Source organism: Thunnus albacares, chromosome 15, assembly GCF_914725855.1.
Source record: "Thunnus albacares chromosome 15, fThuAlb1.1, whole genome shotgun sequence".
NCBI classification, from domain to species: Eukaryota; Metazoa; Chordata; class Actinopteri; order Scombriformes; family Scombridae; genus Thunnus; species Thunnus albacares.
The window spans coordinates 4389525-4411423 of NC_058120.1; the positions used below are offsets into that span (position 1 = coordinate 4389525).

The following is a 21899-nucleotide window of genomic DNA, read 5'->3' on the forward strand; positions in this document are numbered from 1 at the left end:
GGAAGATGTCTAGATATCTATGTACTATAGAAAATAAACTCTGTACGAAGTCAAAGAAAGGGTTTTAAATCAAAGTCAACATCTGGGCCATCAAGGTGTTTAAGGCATAGATCCACCTTAAGGGGGTTATTTCTTGTACCATCTCAGCAAGGGTAGTAAGGGTGGCTCTCAACAAGGGTAGTAATGCAATAATTTGAAGGACTCTAGTTCATATTACGTGATAATAAAAAATACTCAAGAGCCTGAATGCGTCCTTCATGGGGAACGTTTGTGTACAATCCTTCTACATCAAATATTACTAATATGCAATCTGCAGGGAGGAGGTCTACGGACTCTAAGATAGAAATCATATGACCTGTGTCTTTAACAAAAGAAGGAAGCTGATCAGCCAGAGGTCTGATAAAATAATCAACATAAGTGGAAATAGCAGAGGTGAGAGAGTCAATGGCCGACACTATGGGAGAGTGTAAAAAACAGGAATCGCAGGGTGCTGTACCATTATAAAGTTGTACTCCTTCTTAGTAAAATAGTTCAAAAAACCTTCTAGATCCACTGAGACCATGACTTTGAACTGGGAGGTATGGTCACCTGTTAAATGAATATAAAAATGAGTATCTTGTAGTTTTCTGGAGCACTCTGCTACATTTCCCTATTAAGTTATTTATATAACCTCACGTCCATGTGGCAAATACTATGTGGGCAAAACTAAGGGTGCCTGTAAGGTGCATATAGTGGAACCTTGCAGCTCCATAAAATGTAAAAACATTAACTATCCTGTTGCATACTTGATTAAGGTTGGTCATGCAATTTCTGCTGTCCGGTACACGTGCATAGAGTGACCTTTCCTAGAGGACGAGCTGATTTTGATAGGTTGTTGTTGAAAAGAGGGACTAATGGCTTAAATGTACTTACTTTGATTTAAAACCCTTTCTTTGACTTTGTATAGAGTTTATCGTCTATAGTACGTATATATGTAGGCGTCCTTCCTCTATCTTTGTCCTTAACCTTTTCTACTTTGTTTTTTTTCCATAATAGAATTGTTTTCTCTGTATAAAATAGTTTTTTCTATGTTTAGTTTGTTTTTTCTATACAAAAATGTTTTTCTAATATATTTATTCTAAATCTACTTCATTTGGAGTAGTGTAGTGTGATTACAGTAACAATGGCCTCTGATGCGTTTTCTGTCATGTTCTTTCTGTGTTCTTTCATGAACATAATGGATTGTACTTTTTTTCTCATGTTTGACCTGTTGTAAGTTTTATTTTTCCATTAAGTTATCAGAAAAATCCTACAGACTGCAGGTCCAGATGTTCTCTCTAACAGTATAAAAGTCGAGACATCCCACTATGCTTTTTTGTGGAAATTTCAAACTAAAATAACCTTTAATCTCTGTAGGCAGTCTGGTATATTTGTTTCATCTATTTTTGGGCTTTGATGAGACATTTTTTCCTGTCCTGAATAACAATACCATCTATATTACTTAAAGCACACAAGTATCTTCTAGTGTTTCAAACCAAAACCAAAATAAAACTGAATTCAAATAAACAGGCAGGACATGTTTGCCTCCATAAAATAGAGCTCTCAAGTAGGAATAAAAGCTTCTCTTGGGATTTTTCTCAAGTGAATGAATTACACTTCTGTAGAAGTGAGACTGAACCAAATCAATTTGTTTAAAGACACCAAAATGCTCCGTAGAGCTGTGGGCAACAGCAAATTCTGTGTAGGTTTGTCTCTTTGAGTGATGCCTTTCACATTTATAGTCAGTTAAGATAAAAATGTTAATATAAAATACTGGTTAGTACAGCTTTACATTATTCAAATTTAAATAAACTGAGTCTAAAAATACTTGAATCAGTCTATAAATACCCAACAAGTGCCCCAAATTCCCAGAAAAATAGCAAAGACATGTCCTCAGTGGTTGCTACGGCAGACTTTTCAAGTTAATTGGGTCCAGCTAGCTAAAATTATTGCAGTCTAATACAACAAATCAATCAATTGTATTTTGTTATACTGAGAAGTGTTTCTACTATTTTGTCCATCCCATTTATATCAATAGGGGTGGACTAAATATTAGAAACACCTCTCAGTATAACCACATGGAGTATGTATATAAAGTATTGTATTGCTTGCCTGTACATAATAGTTTAAGATTTATTTTTGCTACCAGAGTTGTATTTAACTCAAGTTCATTGTGAGTAATGGTGTAAGTGGGAAGTGTGTGAAGGGGGTTTCAGTCACTCAGCTTTTAAAAGATCAGTTTCCTCTTGTAAGTTTTCTCACAAGTGACACACTGGCACGTACATAGTGAAAAGGTGCTTTCCCTCTTGTCAATATCACTTTCTTGTCCCTATTACACACACACACAATTTCCAAGATGTGGTGTACAGGATTGAATTTAAAATGTGTGTGATCAATTAAAGTGTGCAGGAGTGATCCATGTAACACCACTGACTTCTGAAAACCTTCAAAATAACAAGTTTTATATGTAAATAAATGACGCCTGAACTTGAGGAAAGGCGATGTTGTGTAACTGAAACTTCTTGTTTGAGGTTAGGGTTATATTTTGGTCAAGGTTCAGTTGAAGTTTTAGTCGTGTTTTCACTCTGGCTAGCTGCATCTTACAGGCTCCTTTCAGAACTACACAAACCTGACTAGTTGGATTACTGTACAACTAAAACCCAATCAATAAGGAATATTTTAGGCTAATACTAATATCAAATAACAAGCCAATAACAATACAACATTAACAAACATTTTGTTAAGATATTTCTGAGTTGAACAATAAACTTTATTATTGTTTATTGATTATTGTTATTATTGTTTAATCTGGTGATTATTTTCTTGATTAATTATTTGCAAATAAAGTGACATATTCAAATTATTTGTTTTTTACAATTAATAGTCTAAAGCTCATTAATAGCCTAATACTTGGTGTCACAGAAGACTAAAAAACTCACAACATTCACATTTAAGATGCAGGAAACTGAATTTTTGTTGTTTTTCTCAGAAAATCAACCATCAAAAAAACAGCTGATTAATTTTCTGTCATTCAACTAATTGTTTCAGCTGTGAATATGAGTACACATCATGTGTACACATAACAGTACACATCATTGGAATTTATTTTACTCTACAAATAAAAACAACTGAAATGAGAAAAATATAAGTGAAAGGGACCTAAAATGGTTCCAATAAACATTTATTGCTGTTGATTACTGTTCTGCAGTTGTTTTGCATATCTGCCAACATACGTACACACTGATCCTGATATCAGCTGATAATATGCACTTATCACACACATACGTCACTAATATCATTAACGATGGCTCTGTTCTATTCAAACGTCCCAGTAGTTATGACAGCATGAACACCACCAGCACCCTGAAACTGAAACAGCTAAATGGAATTCAGCCATCACTGATTTGATTATTTATACCTGTGCTTTTCCTACTGTCACATGCCAAAATGTCTTCTGTAAAAGGCCTGTTAATGTATCGCCAGGCTTATTTTAAACCTCTGAACTCGTCTATGAGGAACACATGACAGACAGAAAGACAGTCGACACCTGAAAACAGCTGCAGATCAAGTTTAAAAATCTTTATTACCAAAAAGCTCTTGGGTGTGATGACATCAGCCTCAGTTTCTACTGAATCAATCTAGTGGTCACATCACAGCAGTAATAAAGTGATCTACAGTAGCAGTATTTCCAGTTACAGTGGGGAAAGTCAGTGACGTCACCTCAACTTCACCTTCTGCTTTCAGTTCTCTCATGTGACGCAGTCTGACGCGGCAGCTAACTGGTGTCTTTGTATGAATGCTGTTGTAATTCAGTGAAAGTTGCACAGTGTGCTGAGGGAAAGATACAAACAACAGATAGACTGACACACAGGTAGTAGGCAAAGCAGGCAGACGGACACACAGGCAGACACACAGATAGACGGAACACAAACAGTACACACACACACACACACATTTCAGAAGGCCAATAACATAGTAATAATGTGAGATGCACACACACACACACTCGCACGCACAAGTGTGTGTTTCAATAAAAGAAAAATAGCTTCTGGGAATTCAATTATTTCTTTCTTCTGACATCAGCAAACTGAAACACACACATATACATACAGTGAAATATCCTGAAGCATTCTGGGAACTAATAATGGAGAAATGCCTTAAGTGCAGACGTACAGTAAAAAAAAAAAGGCAACAAACACAAAAACAGGTCAAGAGAACGGCTGCAGCACTACTGACAGTATCAACCTCCAGTGTTTCACATCCTGTCACTCCATCCGCTAACATGATCTCACTGCTAACACGTTTTAAAGTATCAAAAAAAAAATCTACAAATATTGAAGTTTTACAGTGGAATCACATGGTTTTTACCAGTTTACAGGAATTCATCTGGATTAGATTTGTTTTTTTGGTATCAACATACATTTTCATGGTATAGTTCCAGTAGATTTTTAAAAAAGTATCCCAAGTCTTCTAAACATTTACCAGTTTATAAAAATCTAACGTCATGTACAAATGTTACAGGTAAAATAATTTAGCTCGTTGCATATCGGCATGTGCTTTTTGTTAAAAAAAAAAAAAAAAAAAGGTGAGCAGAAAGGTTAGTAATGGATCCCAAATCTTCATTTTCATGACTCCAGTGTTCACTTCTCCCTCCTCATCTTCAGCGATCTAGTGCTTTTTTTTTTTTTTTTTTAGGAATGTTTGTGTCTTTGCCGTCAGTTGTTTCTAATGCTGAGAGGAAAGGTTTCTATAAACAAACAGCAGTACAGACAAAAGGCCAGTTGATTCATGAATATCATCATCTGTCTCTGAGGGATACTCTTACCCTCACCACCTCCTCTTCCTCTTTTCAAATACACAGAGTATTTGAAAATACACCAAATATTTGTAATTTCACCAAATATTTGCAAATTCTCTCGTTGGTCACCCTCCAGCGGTGAGAACACTGATGTGAAATCATCCACATGTCTCCAGTGGACTGTTGACGCCTGCACTCAGAGCAGCACTCTAGCATTAGAAGAAAAAATGTTTTATATTGTTAATAAATCTCATGTGCAGACCCAAACCAATAATGCAACACACGTCAATGAGTCACAGTGCTGCACGGGGTGACGTGTTGCTACGATGATTGTGTCTCTGTGTGTGCGTGTGTGTGTGGTATAAATGTGGCCAGTGTTCGAGTATCTTCCTGTCATGTTTTTGATTTTTCGCACAGGAAATTAATCTATTATGACATGCTATAAGATCAACACTGTTTACAATTTATATTGTTTGAAACCACAGGCCTTACATGACATCATCATTCATCGTGGTATTATTGTGGTTCCGTTTGCGCAGGAGACCATATATCAAGGTGGTGGGTGGCGATGAGTCGCTGAAGGTCGGGTAAGTTTGTGGTTACTCTGATTAAGTAGTTCAAAAAATTAATCATGTTTAATTTCTTTAAAAATAGAACGGGTGATGTGGGACTCAGCTCGTCACAAACAGTGTTTTGACTGATGACTTATGTAACAATGTTTGATCTTACGAGTGTGTAAGTGTGTCAGATCATCTGATAAAAGCCAAAGCTAAGGGACAGATAACTCTCTTCTGACATACTCAAACATTCATTACACTCACCACTCAAACATAGCTGTTAGCATAAGTCAAAATTATATATTCCTTTTTTGGTATCATGGTATATGCCACTGACATGATGGTAAATACCATGATAGAAGACATTAACCAAATCGCCCACCCTGCTACAAGTCATGTAATACTAACTCAATTGCTAAACATATGTTACCAATCATAGCATACGCCAGTGTGAAATGTTAGCATGGTGCACCAAAGTCATAGATAAGCGGAGACATTTGGATGATTTTGTTCTCACTATGTAATGAGTGTTTACACACGGTGTATTCACTTACTATAAAACTAATGCTAAAGCTAATTCATTGCATGCAAACAGTCTTCTTCTTTCTCTCTCTGCTGTGCAGTGCTTACAACTGTCTGGCTAACTTAGCGTGCAGCAGTACACCCTACCAAAACACAGTGGTTGACCCAGCAGTGTGTGTGTGTGTGTGTGTGTGTGTGAATTAAGTCCAGCTCAATGGTTAGGAAACCCGCAACCAACCCCCTCAAGGACAATGCTTGTGTGTCTGTATATATCATTAAATATATGTGTGTGTGTGTGTGTGTGTGTGTGAAACTAGTGTTGGCTCGGGCCGAACAACGTTTCCAGTAAAGTGTCAGAGTGTTGCATGCTGGGACAGAATCTAAAGATGGAGGGAGAAAGACTGTAATTTAACTGGGAGGAGCCCCTTCATCTCTGTCCTGTTTATCTATCTGTCCTCATGTCACTCCATCCCTCTCTATATCTGTCTCTCCATCCCCAGCATCCCTCTGTTTATTCCCACTCGCTCTCCGTCTCTATCTCTACATCCTCTGCTCCCTCACATTTTCTCTTTGCTTGAATCCCTCCACTCCCCCACCCCTCCCCTCTACTTTCATCGTTTCCAGTGTTTGTTCTAGACAGCAGAGGGAAGCAGGAGATACATTCAGTCGCTCTAGTGCTTCTGGTCACCTTCACTTTAGATTGTTCAGCAGATCAGTGACATCCAGGTAAACATTTGTGGGGCCAGACAGAGTTCCAGCTCATAGACAAAGCCTGTGCATTAGCACTTGTCTTCTGTTCCTGCAGGGTTTAAGTGTTATGTATTGTTCAATTTGAGACATGTCAGCTCCTATCTTCAATCTTGTATGTGTTAAAATTAGCACTCTTTTTTTAGTTATCAGCTTTAAAAAAACAACACCAGGATCATCATCTGGTCAAAACATCCACAATGACTTTTTCAAACAGCCACTGAAAGCAACACAATTAAAAAAAAAAAAAAAAAACTCCTTTGGTGGCTTCAGGCGGTGTGCTGGACCACAGTAAACATGGTGATACTAACACAGCAGAAGTCAATACATTCCAGCATTCTCACCATGTAGTGTTGCAGTCTTCAAGTCTAAATATTAAAAAAAAGACCATCAGTGATTGAGGTCAAATCTGCGGTGTTTTTAAGATTTTCATGTCATCACAGAAGACGTTTTTGACGTCACAGCAGCACTGCGGGAATTTTGCTTGTGATGCAAAATTGGCAGTGGACGTGGACTCCACAGATCCAGCAGCTGAGGTCTGATGAGATTGATGTGAGACTGTTATTGGCAGGAGATGTATGGAATCAGGCTTGGTTGATCATCAACAAAAATACAAACTGATCTCATGCAGAGATGTTTTATGTGGCTTTTCCAGGATTTAGATAGACTTCCAGTTGATGTTTGAGCAAAGCTTAACTACAGAGATCTGAGAGTTACAATATTCATCCACAATACAAAGAGTGTAGACTGAGCAGGCTGATTACTTCGGTTTGGACTCAACCCATAAAGTTCCAGTAATCGGCCCCAGCAGACTTCCCATCTTTAGACACAGCCACACCCATAGACTTGCATTAGCTGCAGTGTTTAGACACAGCCGTACTCATACCACACAGTCTGGGGGTCGTTGTTGGGGTCAGGGGAAGCCGGCGTGCTTTTAGGGCGTTCGACGGAGCCGCACCTCGCTTTCTCTCCGTCTTTCTTTAAGTGGGAAGAGTCACCTGACCGCCCATCCCTTAACCCCTCCCCATGCTCAGAGGTGCCGTCTAACCGGGTGGCGGGCACGGCCCTGACAGGAGTTACCATGGCAACCTCTCCTCGCTGATGGTAGGAGGAGGATGAGGAGGGGCCGTTCCGAGAGGCGGGCGTCCTCCCTCTCTCACGTTCTCTCTCTGCGTGTCTCTCCGTCTGCAAGTTGAGAGAAGACGAGTGGTGAATGGGCGGGTTCAGGAAGCTGCCGTCTGCATGCTGATTGGTCGGACCAACCAGACGAGCAGAGAGTGGCCGCTCTCTCCCGTTAGCCCCTCCTCCTTGCCGCCGAACCACCACATCTGACTGGCCAGGGGAGCCTTCGTTTCCACGGAAACTGTCTGGCCCATTGGAGCGCAGCAAATCAACAGAGGCCAGGCTGAACGCCCTGCTCAGCGATTGGTTGGTTCTCTGAGTGACGGGCTGGCCTGAAGCTGGGGATTGGCCAACAGGCTGGCGGGGCGATGGCTTCACGCTCTGGCCTGGCCTCTGGTTGGATGGTTGTACAGTGGGTGTGACATAGCTGGTGGGGGTGACCTGGTCTCTGCCGGAGGGTGCTGAGGGGGCGGGACTTCTGGTGAAATAGTCAGTCATCAAGTCCTCTCTGCTTCCTGTGGACACCTAACCAACAAAAACACAAATAACAAATTACGCTTTAGCTAACGCCGATTTTACAAGTGATAGCAAAACAGAAAAGTGCTCTTGTTTTAGTGACAGATGCCAGTTATAAACAGCATGTCACTCAGGCTCCACTGCCAGATACAACTCTCCATAGGTGTACACTTCTTTACCGGCATGTGTCACAGCTGACTATTGGTACTGGTACACAAGCAGGGTTAGCTAGAGCTACATATTAGCCCAGTGCGGCTAACTAGCATAGCCTCAGCTTGGGCTGAGGTAAAAAAAAAAAGGTGAGTCATCTTACTGAGTCATCTTGAACTCTGGGGTGTGTACATGCATTTATTTAATTAAATGATTTTGGGGTGACTAACTAACCATGCTCATCATATAAAGTGCACATGACAATGGCTTGTGGGTCATAATAGCTGGCAGAGCTACAGTATATGATGGATCAGACCTCTACAGCTCTGTATTTGCTAAGGCACAGCCGCTCTGAGTGTCCACTCTGAAGGATTCTTATCTCTACCACATTCATATTTTACTTTTATTCATTATCTGTCTTCCTGTTATGCATTTGTGAGCAAGTGCATGAAAACTATTATTTCTGATTGCAAGGATTAAAGCAAGAAAAGATATGTGAGCCTGAAAAGTTGCCCAGGAGGAAATGTGTACAATGTACTGAATTTAAAGCTGCTCTATGCCTTAAATCAGGTATGTTGCCTGAGAACTTTAAGCCCTGTGATAGAATAAATGTGTCTAGGCAAAAATAAATAGCCTGATATCAGTTGATCAGAGTATGTTTCAGATGCAACAATCAAGGCTTCTCCCTCTCCACAGGATCATCAATAAGAATTATTATGGGTGTTGTAGGAGGTTTGTTTAGACTTAACAGACTGACACAAAGTGAGACATTCAGTGTCTTTAAGAATTCTCACAGTGATATCACATCTGGCGCCGTCAATACACAAATGGGGGCGACAGGCTGTGATGAAACAGTTGATTTGTGGGTAGGATTTGGCCTCACAACAGTTGGATTAGAAGTGATAAATACTATTATAAACTTGGACTATGACTAGATGATGAGTGTCTGTTGCTCAGTTGTAAACCATTATTAACATCACTTCATGAGCCAGATGTGTTTTCTGGTCAGTGGTAATGCATGTCATTGACAGATTCATTTAATGTGAGGTGCTATATGTAGGCTGAAAGGTAAATCAACTTCAAAGAACAGAGACATCAGGTCACACAGTTCAGACAAAAGTCCCCAAATAAGAGGGATTTATCCTGAAACTCATTCAAAGTACAGCGTTCTCACAGAGGATGCACTGTCAACTAAGTTTAAACTCACAACCTTTAACGAGGCATTTAAATGCAAAACCTATTCTATGAATGTTCAGAGCTTTTACCAGTAACACTGGTTTCATGCTAAACATGCTGCTGTAGTAATGAGCTCAAAGTATAGAGGAAAAGAATTTAGAAAAAACATACATTTAAAGACTACAATGATTAGAGGAAGTGAAAATGTGTTAAGTTTGTGATTTGTCACTTCCTTGTTCCATGACTGTGTTTCTATTAGATCTTTTAGGTTTTCACCCCACAATTCCAAGTTATTGTTTCTTTTACTTCCCATTTTGAAAATAGTCAAATAGTCTGTCCTTAAATGCTCTCTGCAGCTGAAACTTAGAGACAGAAATGTCCTTTCTAGAACAATGAGGTTTTATTGTGATTGTGTTAAAGCAGATATCCATTACACTTGTAGAACAGTCTGAATAGGTGGTGTTGTTTACTAAGTGCTCCATAATATGCCCATTAGCTTCAGGCAGTTTTAATTTAATCAGTAAGGGGTAACACAATAAGTTTCTATGCATAAGTCATTTGTGTGAACAATGTGGTCTCCACCATGAAGCTGAAATAAAATGTTGGCATCTTAAAAGGACTTAAAAAACAAAAAACTGGTTCATTAATGATGTTTTTCTTTGGTGAGTAACCGGTCCTAAATCTACTCCAGCTAAGCTAAAAAACAGACTGTCAGATACAATCAATTTGTAATTTCTCAAAAAAAAACAACAACAACAAAAAACCCACACATTTTCTTTCCTTTTAAGGTGACTAATATGTAATTCTTCCACATAGTGTTTTATATTTTCTGACTCAACCTGACAGAACATCAGTCAACAATCACAGTCAACGACCCATGGGAACGCTGTAATAGCCAGCGTTCCCATGGTAAGTGTTTGGCTGAGAGTAAGTGTCTGGTGATTGAGGCTATACTCATCACATTAACTGCTCTGAAAGCCAGAACAGAGGAGGTGTGTACATATGGGGAATGTTGGAATAAGGAAAGGTTTTTTGAATTGTATCTATAGTAAAATAATGCTTTATTTGAATGTATCTCAATGTTTGCAGGGATAAGATGTGTAAAGAAGTGTGCGTTATGTCTGTCCATGTGATTGTTTTGTTATAGAGCATGTGTGTTCTTTGTGTATGTATATTGTTACCATTAGAAGCAACGATTTTAATACGTATAGATATATTTCTTACCATTGGAGGTGACTTTTTGTTGCTCTCTTGTAGAAACTGCTCCAGCGTCACCATCTCACTTCCAGGAGAAGAAGTGCGGGTTCTATTCCTAACCCCGCCTCCCTGCTGTGGTTGGGCCCTCTGGGGTGTGTGGTCGTACGGGAGAGTGGAACTACGTGACAAGGACTGCTGAGATTGGCCGGGGCCTACGACATCATCGCTAGAGAGGCTGGCTGAGCGAACCTGACGATCCGATGTGTCTAAGAGAGCGAGAAGTATTAGTATTATTACTGACTAGAGGTGGGTGCCATCTGATTAGAAACATTGAGGTGACACATCATTTATCATTCTGAAGTGTGAATGCTGAGTTCCCTCTTTTGGTTTGCTTTCTACTGTAGAGTTTCATCATTACACTTCTTAAAGGTCATTTGTCACAAAGTGGTCCCATTACGTTTTTCCACTGGTTTAAGTGTGACTTTGTGTGGGTGGTGCTCTGTTGTTGGCAGTTAGCACTGCTTATGCACAATCCCACACAACACCAGGATTTTAATGACAGCAAACTGTCATGAAGGAGATGTAGTGAGTCAATCTGCAACCTGTACCTCTGCAGTTGACTGGTGAGTTGGAGCTGGACGTGTTGTGGCTGAAGTCAGCCGACCCTGGGCGGCCTCCCGTGTTGCTGTGCTGACCAAACATGGAGTCAGAGGTGTTGAGGCGAGAGTCTTCATCCAATAATAGACCTAAAAATTTGTAAGCATTGTCATAAATACAGCCAACACTCTTGCACAATTCTGTTAGGGGCTAATGTATTGATAACTGGCCCTGAGCTGAGCCTCACCTCTGGGCCTGCGGCTGGGGGTTTGTCCCAGTCTGGAGCTGGAGTTGTTGGTTAGGCCCAGTGATGATGAGTGATGGCTCGGAGTGGAGCTCAGAGCTTTATGGGCCTGACCTGGGATTAAAAAAAACACACTGAGAGGTTAATCTGCAAGGAGAAAAAAACTATTTATTAATACAGAACAATTTGTGCAAACTATACGGAAGATTGCAATGATGCACCTTTTTTTTTTACCTACAACTCCTTGTCAAAGTTAAGATCAATTTCCTGTTTCCTGTATACTTTCTCTACAAAGTAGACATTGCATAATTCTCTCTCCATTCCTTCCCACGGTCTCAATTTTGTTTTGAAAAGCAAGAAGTATAAAAAAGGAACAGCAACACTAAACATGCAAAGTCACCAGACACAGCATCAGCTGCATTTTGTGGACTGAATGAAATGTTTAAATGGTTCCAGTTGATTTCACAACCAGTCCATGCAGGTGGTGCACAAAGTAAACACTTTTCTACTATACTGTTAATTTGCATGATATCATCTCAAAATGTATGTGGAAACACCATAAACCTTTATTTAATTTACTAATCTAATCAATAAATTAATACATTTCCCTATTAGGAGTCACATTTTCAATAATGTTAATAATCATGAATGTATTAATTACCTTGTCTATGTCCATCTTCTCCATTTACACTCTCACTGCTGCCTCCTGGAGTACTGCTGCGATAAACACCGCGGCCCCTGTCAGGCAAACCTGCAGACCAATCAGAATGTTGTTGAGCCATCTGGACCTGTATGTCATAGTGTTACCATAACACAAACAACCACAGGAAGCACAGTGCTGCAAGAATGCTGGGATAAAACACTGGGATGTGTGTGAGATTAGTCAATAGTAAAGCAAGAGAGCAAAGCAGGACATCAGGAATGTATTCATTGATTCCAGCAGGCTTGAAGCTTACAAATCACTATCTGTTACTAGTCATTCAGTGTTTGTGTCTGATTCTAATCAGATATTATGACCAGATTTTTCTACCCAGCGTCATGGAACAGGGGTCGTCAACGTCTGTAAAGGATGCAGCTGCCTCCGCAATTCTCCATCTGTCTCTCACAGTGAATCATCCAAAAACCACGTCGGTGAAGGTGTGAACATGGATGCACTCAACAAAAACGTAGCATCACTCATGCAAAGCCCTGCCATGTGCTGTCATGCATGCACAGAGTTCTGCAGAAAAATATCGGGGCTTTTTGACATTAAATTGTTCAAATTAAAAGCTGCACCAGTCAGTTTGTTGATGGCAACATGAGGTACCAATTTAAAAGAGCGTTATTATCTTTAGTAAGTTTTATAAGTTGCATCTATGAATGTCTTCTTAGATAGCGGTTTAGACTGAGGTAGTTATGACAATCAATCATAGCTGTTGAGTCTAAATTTAGCTGTATATTGCACGCTAGCAGACAGTCTTGTGTTTTTTTTTGGCCACAACAGTAACTATATCTTATACTCAACAATCTATGTTTGGGTATAATCTATCTGTTTCGGTTAAGGCAAATTAGTTACTTGTTTCCTGATTTGAGGTGAGACTATATGCAGTAAGTTTAACTGAGCAGCAACCATTGAGGCCACAAGTGGAAATTGCAGCATAATGGCACACTTAATCTCTTTTTTTACCACCACAAGCCACTGATCATACCAGACCACATGAGGCTGTGGCAGCAGGGTATTGCTACAGCATAACTACATGTACTGAATCGGGCAAAGGTGTATTTTATTGCTGGTGAATTTAACTTTTCATTTGTAAGAGGAAAATTCATTTTTCCACAAGTTACATAGTCGCACTTTAAGCTAATAGGATGGCTTGATTTATTAAATATAAACCCAAGTAACCTTGAAAATCCGATATTTCAGAGGGAGGATGGACAGGTGAAGGGTTATGGCGAGCAGAGAGACAAGCCTGACAAAAGAGGTGGTGGGTGACGAATTTGTAGTAGTTGGTTGCTGTGGTAACCTGTCCCTGCAGCATGAATCAAGAGAACAGATCTATCCTAAAACAACTCCAGACCCGAGGTCACTGAAATGAGATCTGCTCTTAAAAGAGCCATCAGTCCTCACTGGCACACACTGGGAGGGTGACAACACACACATTCAAACGTATATATATATATATTTATACAGATACAAATCAAAGCAAACGACTCTTCAGGGACATGCGGATATATGCGAGCAAGCTGGCTGTGCTGGGAAACAGGAGCATGTGCGCACACTCTCACATACATACACCATCTCTACACACACTACTTACTAGTAATACTGGCTGGCTCACAACCGCAACATGCACCTGTTTGTGTATGTTTATCTGTGTGCTCGAGGAGTGTGCAATCCGTGCTTGTGTTAGTGTTCATGAGGTCCGTGTGTGTGTGTGTGTGTGTGTGATATTTGTGTGTGAAATACTTGAAGTCACAGAGTGAGTGTGAGTGTCAGATGGGGGCTGACAGTGACAATGATGATGATGATGATGATGATATGTATGGTTAAAGGATGAGGAGGAGGAGGGTGTTAGAATACTCCATTGGCTGAGATTGGCTGGCTAGCGAGGACGTCAGCTGTGATGTCAGAGGAAGACCAGAATCGCAGTCTTCTGGTGAGAGAGAGGGAGGGACGGTTGGAGGAATGGGAGGTGGGGGAGGTGGAAGAGGAGGAGGGAAGGAGCTTGTCTTGACTTTTACTGCGGAGAAAACAGAAGCGTTTCTGGGCAGGAGGAGCTGAGAGGGGGAGAAATGGAGAGAGACATGGAGAAAGGTAGAGAAATGATAAAAGAATGACAGTGAGTAAATAAAAAGAAAATAGTCGGTTAAGACGTTATTAAGTGTAAAAAAAACAACAGATAACATGCAAGAGAACCCGTTAGAATTAAACACCAAAACAGCATTGTTAAGTAAAATCATGCATTAGAATCAGGACTGACCTCAATTCACTCTGAATGTAATCAAAGTCACCATAAATGACAGATATAACCTTCAGCCATAACAGAATTTCTCTCCTTAGTATGACAACTTCCTCATGCCATTTGTTGAACTAAGAGTGAATTGAGCTCAGTCATGAGTAGAATGACCTTTAAGAAAAGAGTCATTTACCAGAAAACCCATAGAAATTAAGATCATGCATTAGAATCTACCATCAGGAAAGAAGGAAGTGAAATACGCATCTGTCGGCTACAGTGTATAGTGGTTCTCATCCCCAACCATTTATTCTTGCATGTCTTCAATTGTGAGTAATTTGAAGTTAATTTAACATAGAGGTCTGAACTTTACTACAGTGCTTAACTATACTGTGACAAAAAAAGCAAAAATAAACAGACTTTTGTGTAGCTTGTTTCCTATCCCAACAATAATCTCATGATCCATTAGATTTGTCTTGGAGTTCCTTCTGAATGTGGGAACCACTGCTGTAGCTGATAAAGACATCTAAAGGGTTGGATGCTCACCAGGAGAAAATAAGCTGCCTAAAGAAAGGTTTTAGTCATCAAAAAAACTTGGTCTCATTTAGGCCAACATATGCCAAGAGTCTTGTGTCGCTGTACCCAGGAGATCACTGTCCATCGTTAATGGACAACAACATGGTGCCCTGACACAACCTGGAAAGCTCCAGCTGCATCCTAAAACCCCTTCTCACACTCTCAGAATAAATCTAGCGGAAAGAGTTTTTGGATTATGTGTGCATCTAAACCAAATATTATGAAAGTTTTTTGCTGCGATTTCACTATATTTGATCCGTTGTGTTGACAAATGAATAACTGGCTGTCACTGTGAAACAACAACGGCAATCTGAGAGGAATTCCTGTAGCAATCTCAGATTGCTTAAAGTCATCTGAAAAGCCTGCCAGCATTCCGTTCCTCTCTTGTCGTCAGTGACTAATTGTTCCAAACTAAAAATGTGACATCCAGTGACATCCCAAACATCATGACAAGCCAAGAAAAGCCCAGACGTTATTTTTATTGATGTTTGGTTGTTTTGGCAGGATGTCTAGGAGGGAGTGTAAAAATCTAGGGATTAAATCTTATTGCGTTGCACAAACCATCACTGTCAACAGTTTGTTTAAAGTTAAAACAAAGTTAAAATAAAGACAAAAAGCAAGATGTCAAAATAGACTGAGATATTGTCCTGAATGTCTTGAGTACATTTTTCCTTTTTTTTCTCCCATTTTGAATTTTATTTTAATGTGTTGTCATTGAAAATATGTGTAATTTTGTTTTTTTTAAATTTGCTTGTACATCACTTCTTACAAACAATTTCTGTTATTTCTCTCTAATAAATACAGAACCATATCTACAAAAAATAGTAAATCTAGATCTGGAGCTTAGAGGATAAGACAATTTTCTATATTTTTCTTATTGTCTATAAATCTCATGTGCAGAAACAAACCAACAATGAAGTCATCCTACGTAAGTACTGTGTGTGTATCCAACGCCTGATATGTAGTGTTCCTCTGTGCTGCAGACAGGGTGCCAAATGAACTTTTTTATCCACAGGCCAAGTGGCTAGTGAATGTTCAAATTTTACCAGCCACTCAATAGATAACCAATGTTTGTTTGCACTGGTGAGTGAAGCAAATCTAACAACAACTTGCATATTTTACCTTTTGTGCCCTAAAAACATGTCAATGAGTCACACCACTGCACTGGGTGACATGTTACTTCATCCATGAAGACAGTGATTAACGTAGTTTGTTTAGAAATGACTCCATAGAGTAATAACAGGGATAACATTAAAACCCTCAGAAGAGAAGTTGCATGCGCAGGAACGTGGTTCTGTTTACAGCTTCACTAGCTTCTTGTGCTACATAACACAACCTCTTGAACTTTGTTCTACATTATACATTTCTCAAAGAACTTCAGTACAAAGTCAAGAGGTTGTGTTATGTAGCACAAAAAGCTAGTGAAGCTCTGTGAACTGAACCACGTTCCTGCACATGCTCAGTGGCGCCTGCCGTACTAGGAACCTCATTCCTGAGAGTTACTATTTTATTACTGTTATAACTCTTAGGAGCCGTTTCTAAACAAGCTACAGTAACCACGCTCCTCAGGGACACAGGAACATGTCCCCCAGCACAGCGGTGTGACTCACTGATAATGTTTTTGGACAACAGCAGAGGTCTTCGACACAGAGGAATAAGATATATTAGGCTTTGGATACACACACAATACTTCTAAGTAGAATGAGTTCATTGTTGGTTTGTTTCTACACGTGAGATTTGTTCATTGGTTCAAAATATAGAAAATCACGAGCTTATCCTTTAATTTAAACTGTTGCACACACTTTATGGCAATGTGATAAAAGCATCAGGTAATGTCTGAAAACGCATAAATATATACATATTAGTATAAACGCAACTCACTTAATGAAAACATTTCTGATGTTAGGACAGAATGCACTAACAACCTACTTAAACATTCAGTTACACTTCTAAGCACTGTTAGTATTCCTGCTGTTGAAGCAGCCTGGTTACGGTGGGAACAGTAGAGAACAGATACAGTGGAAGAAACAGAGGTGTAAAGTTTCTGTCAGTTGAACTGTCAGTCAGTTATATGATAGTCGACGGCGCCCTCCAGAGGAGCAGACGGGGAGGTGCACCAGATCCAAAGCTGCTTTTTTTTCAGCTTTGTGACTTTTGGAACCAACATATTAGGAAAATATGTATGTGATAAATGCTGTATGTGTATTTTAGAATGATACCCTTTATTTGTACAGTTTCCTCTACTATACCCCTTAAAGAAGAAACCACAGACATGAATCCTGGGATGAAAATTACCAATCTGCAGACATCTGTTTGTAACTAATGCTGTATGAAGAGGGGGTTTGTCATTTTTTGGATGTGTGTATATGTATGTGTGTGTGTGTGTGTATGTGTGTGTGACAGCGTTTACCTCGGCTGATGGGTGTCAGCGCTGGACTCTGGGGTCCCAGGCTGGGGCTGGTGGTGTGGTTGTTATGGTTACTGTGGGCATGGCTGCTGTCTGGGGCGTCAACTCCTGTCCTCTGTGGAAGTGGGGGCGGGGTTTCGGGGGGGAGGAGGGGAGGCGGGGCAGGGAGGGGGATGTCCGGGGCCCCCTTGGCTCGTTCTTTCTCTTTGCCCCCTTCCTTGTCTCGGTCGCCTCTCTCCCTGCTGCTTTCCTTTCTTGGTTTGATCAGTTTGGCTAAAGCTTTGGCTCCGGACCACTGACTCCTCCTGACAACACGCAACAACACTTACTGTATATCTGTCATCACTCTCTGCTGCATAAAATTCTGTTATATGGAAGCTCATACTGCCCTATATATTTTATCTAAAAAAAACATGAAAGGTGTTGATAAAAGCATTACTTTTTAGGTGTGGGGTCGTAGAACTTGTACTGGTCCATGATCTTCTCCTCTAGTTTCTCTTTCTGACGACGGAGAGCATTCAGCTTGTCACTGATGCAGAGAGACAAAGACAGAAAAAAAAGAAAGTTATCAGTTTTAATATATAAATATTCATATGTTATAGATAATTACATGTTAAGGGTGGTGTCAACTCTGTAGCTACATTTATGCTTTCTGTTACAAGTGTTGGACAGTATACCACATGAATACAGGCCGTGCATGGTGTGCAGGTAGTTACATGTATAGTTTCTGTTCCTGGTGATAGAGCTCTTTGCTCTCCATGCTTCTTTCCAGCAGAGAGTGGTTCTGCTGACTCAGCAGGTTGATCTGACTCAGGAGGTGGTGGTTTTCTTCTTCTAGGTTCCCTTTCAGTCGACTCAACAGCTAAACACATATGTGTACAGGGGTCAGGTAAGGAAAATGGCAAAGTTAATGGTTTGTGACTCCAACAATAGAGATGGTAGTGTTATGAGTCAAGAAGGAACACTCCTAAACAAGTTAGTAATGTTACTTTTCACATGTATCTTGAAATAAAGCACAAGGCTCTGTTTACCTCACAGTGGTTGTCTAGTTTTGTCATGGTTAGATCCAGGCCCTGGTGTTGTTCCATTAGCGAATCGTATCGTGCCATCCATCGACTCGCTTCTAGCTGGGAGGTGCTTAATGAGCTCTTGAGTTCATTCATGCGCTGCTGGAAGCCCTCGCATTGTTCTGACTGCTGTGATTGGCTCTCCGTCAACCTTGAGGGTGAACATGAAAGAACTCAGGAAGAAGGGAAGACTATTGGGGCAGATATTATCAACTGGCTCTGTTAACTCTGCGGTTATTGATAAAGCTACATGTGTAGGTGGTCATGGGGGAAATGTTGGGTCTCAGCTATAATCATCATTATAGCTGTATAACACACTTATCTTGTTTTGTGGTACAGGCCTCACTAGGACTTACAGTTAATTGTTTATGCAAGAGTGATGCTAAAGTCTTCTGTTTTCAGTTTTAGTCCTCTTATTCTGATATGCATCTATGCATCATATCTTATGACAGGTTACATTAAGGATTTTTTATTGGGTTAGGGTTAAGTGGTATTGTTCTTCTACTCCATGACTGTCCTATAGAAAGGTTGAAGGCTGCAAAACAAAAATTGTTTGTTCCTCCATATTGTTGATGTTGTGGCTGATCTCTAATAATGTCTTAATATCCAATGCATAAAGATTTCATCGGCTTACTTGTAGCAAAATCTGGTAATGGGTAATTTCAACAAACCATCCTTCTGCTACTGTCTGCCACTGTTTTTATATACCTGTCCACTTCTGTTTTTAGCTGCAGATTCTCTTGCTGTAGTAGCCGATTCTTCTGGATCTCCTGGTTCAGCTCCTCCTTCTCCTTCTGACCACGCCCTTCCTGCTCCTCCCATTTCTCCTTCTGTTGCAGCAAAATGCAATGCCTGCAGACAGACAGACAGATGGTGCAAAAGAGTTATTCCTATGTGATAGACAGACATTCCTATGTGAGTGTCTGTTTTTACAAGATTAACAAGTCACACTGTCATACACCTTTGATATCACGCAATTGAGTATTTTTGGTGCCTACCTACTGTTCTACACCTGCACAGTCTGCCCACATGCTAGTATGAAATGGCGAGCAGAGAAGTGTGAATAATAAGTTTCCTAGAATAAGAGCATTTTTTGAATCTCTAAAATATCTAACACATTAGTTATTGACAGTATGATCCTGCTGATTAAATAGTGTTTGAGGAAGTGCCAACAAAGAGCAGATCAGCATGAGAGGAGCTGTTTGATTCCTTGAGCTAGTTAAACATTTGTAGTCCTGTTTCCACTGTGTAGAAACAAGTTCACACTCAACTCATATTAACAAATAGTCTAGTCAGGCAGGTTTAACAACAGTGTGAATCTATATTCAAACCCAACAAGTTGTCTGTCATTACTAGTTATACTTGCTGAACCATTTCAGAAACCTTTGGAAAAGCAATGTGGAAGGTTCATCGTCTGTATAAATTCTGGCATGACATCAAAGCTGAGGAAAAAAAAACACTCTGGAAACAAGATGGCAAAAATCATTACAGCAAATTGAGTGTGAAGCTGTGGTTGTATGGTGGTGGTGTGTTGGTTGATGTTCCGGTCACTGGTCAATAAGACTGTGACCTACTGGTGCTGATACGATACAGGGTGGGTATGAGATGTCAATAATGAACAAAGTGAAACTGAGAACACACTGTATGTGTTTCATGTGACTCCATGTATGTCTTAAAATTCAGTGTGCTCTATGGGAGTTCTGTTGCAGTCCAAGCAGGTAGCTCCAGGTCTAAAAAGTGAAGCCAATACAGAGGTGACTTAAACCTGCATTCTCTCTAATGGCCAGCAGGGGGTGACTCCACTGGCTCCAAAAAGAAGTCTGATCGTATAGATGTCTGTGAGAAGATGACCCTACTTCTCACTTGACCTATTTTACCAAGCTAGCAGCTAGCATTAGGGTCAGCTTCACTCTCTCTCCAAATATGGTCACTTCTGACTCCAAAAGTCCAAAATGGCGACGGTCAAAATGCTTCTAATCAAGGAGTCCACAAACCGTCATGGTGGCTACATCTATTATTTTTTTTACTGTCTATGTTTCAGTCATCATTCTGTACAGTAGTTCACAAACCTGCAGTGTGTTAGTTTCGCAAAAGATCTTCATTTGTCATCTGACCTAACACACAATCTCAGCCAGAGACAAAGATGAGTAACATTATACACAATTTATAAATATCAACTTGTAGAAAAAAAAGACCTTACTGAGCTTTTTATCTCATATATTTTCCTCCCTGACAACACTCTGGTCATGAGTTTACCTCACAGTGTTTTGACAGTGTCAGTAGGCTTTGTATAAACTTACTTGCTGTGCAGTGTCCTGAATTCGTTCTCTAGCGTCCTCTGCTTGCCTTTCAGCGCAGCATGCTGACTGATGAGCTGCTCGTACTCGTGCGCTTGCCTCTCATGAACGCTCAGCAGGCGTTCGTGGTCGCTGAGCACGCCTTCTCTGGCTCGCCACGCCTCCTCGCGCTGCCGCTGCCATGACTCTACCTCTGTCTCCAAGGCAGTGACTTGGCCCTGCAGCACAGCATTCTGGGCCATGAGAGATGCACTCTGGGATGACAGTGTGGAGTTCTCCACCTGGGAAAGAAAGACGCAGTGAGATCCACTATAACTTGATTTTTTTTTTTTTTTTTTTTTTTTTTTTTTTACATCATCAAGGCAAAAATAATATTACAGAAGTTGTTATTCCCACTTATTAGCAGAGTTTGACAAAACGACAATGTGTCTGAATGATCTAGTGTTTACCTGTAGTTTAGCGGTCTGTGTGTGTAAGGTGGAATTCTGTTCCTGCAGGGTGGTGGTGTGCCGCTGCAGCCCCAGCATCTGGTTGTTGAGAGAAGTGTTCTGGTTTTCCAGCTGTTTAAGCTGATCCTTTAATAAACTGCTCTCTGTCTGTAGGGAGGCATTCTGGAGAAAACAGTGACACCAAAAACAGTTACTAACCCAACACTCATCCAAACATTTGATTAAAATATATATAGACAAATAGTAATTCCTGAGATTGCTGCTACAGCAACTGAAGAGATTAAACATTATTGATCAGTGTAGGAGAAACTGGAAACTGCAAATGAAGAGTATGTTAGATTAACTAGTAATGTACAAATGCAAGGTATTATAAATACAATATATGAAGTACAGTGTGCTACCAGGTACATAAATAGCACATGTTGAGACAAAATATAATGATAATATAATAATAATTTATATGAAAATATACAGAAAACATTAAAGATGATACGTTCAATGTGGGTAAACATTTTGTTTTTATTCA

At 40.1% G+C, this 21899-nt stretch overlaps 1 protein-coding gene across 2 annotated transcripts in view; it reads right to left on the reverse strand.

The window, feature by feature from the left end:
- Positions 1-3582: 3582 nt before the first annotated feature.
- ccdc88c (coiled-coil domain containing 88C) overlaps positions 3583-21899 on the reverse strand; it is a 46255-nt gene continuing 27938 nt past the window's right edge. The window contains exons 20-31 of one of the 2 annotated variants that reach the window (XM_044374770.1): positions 21374-21535; positions 20928-21205; positions 19336-19479; positions 18592-18778; positions 18277-18422; positions 18000-18089; positions 17564-17865; positions 12306-12395; positions 11648-11758; positions 11412-11549; positions 10831-11069; positions 3583-8289 (exon numbers count right to left, since the gene is read on the reverse strand). In XM_044374770.1, the coding sequence (XP_044230705.1) occupies positions 7507-8289; positions 10831-11069; positions 11412-11549; positions 11648-11758; positions 12306-12395; positions 17564-17865; positions 18000-18089; positions 18277-18422; positions 18592-18778; positions 19336-19479; positions 20928-21205; positions 21374-21535 (2670 nt within the window). In that variant the 3' untranslated portion in view covers positions 3583-7506. Of the gene's footprint in view, positions 8290-10830; positions 11070-11411; positions 11550-11647; positions 11759-12305; positions 12396-14115; positions 14402-17563; positions 17866-17999; positions 18090-18276; positions 18423-18591; positions 18779-19335; positions 19480-20927; positions 21206-21373; positions 21536-21899 lie in introns of those variants that run through there. The other variant, XM_044374771.1, reaches the window with a different exon arrangement.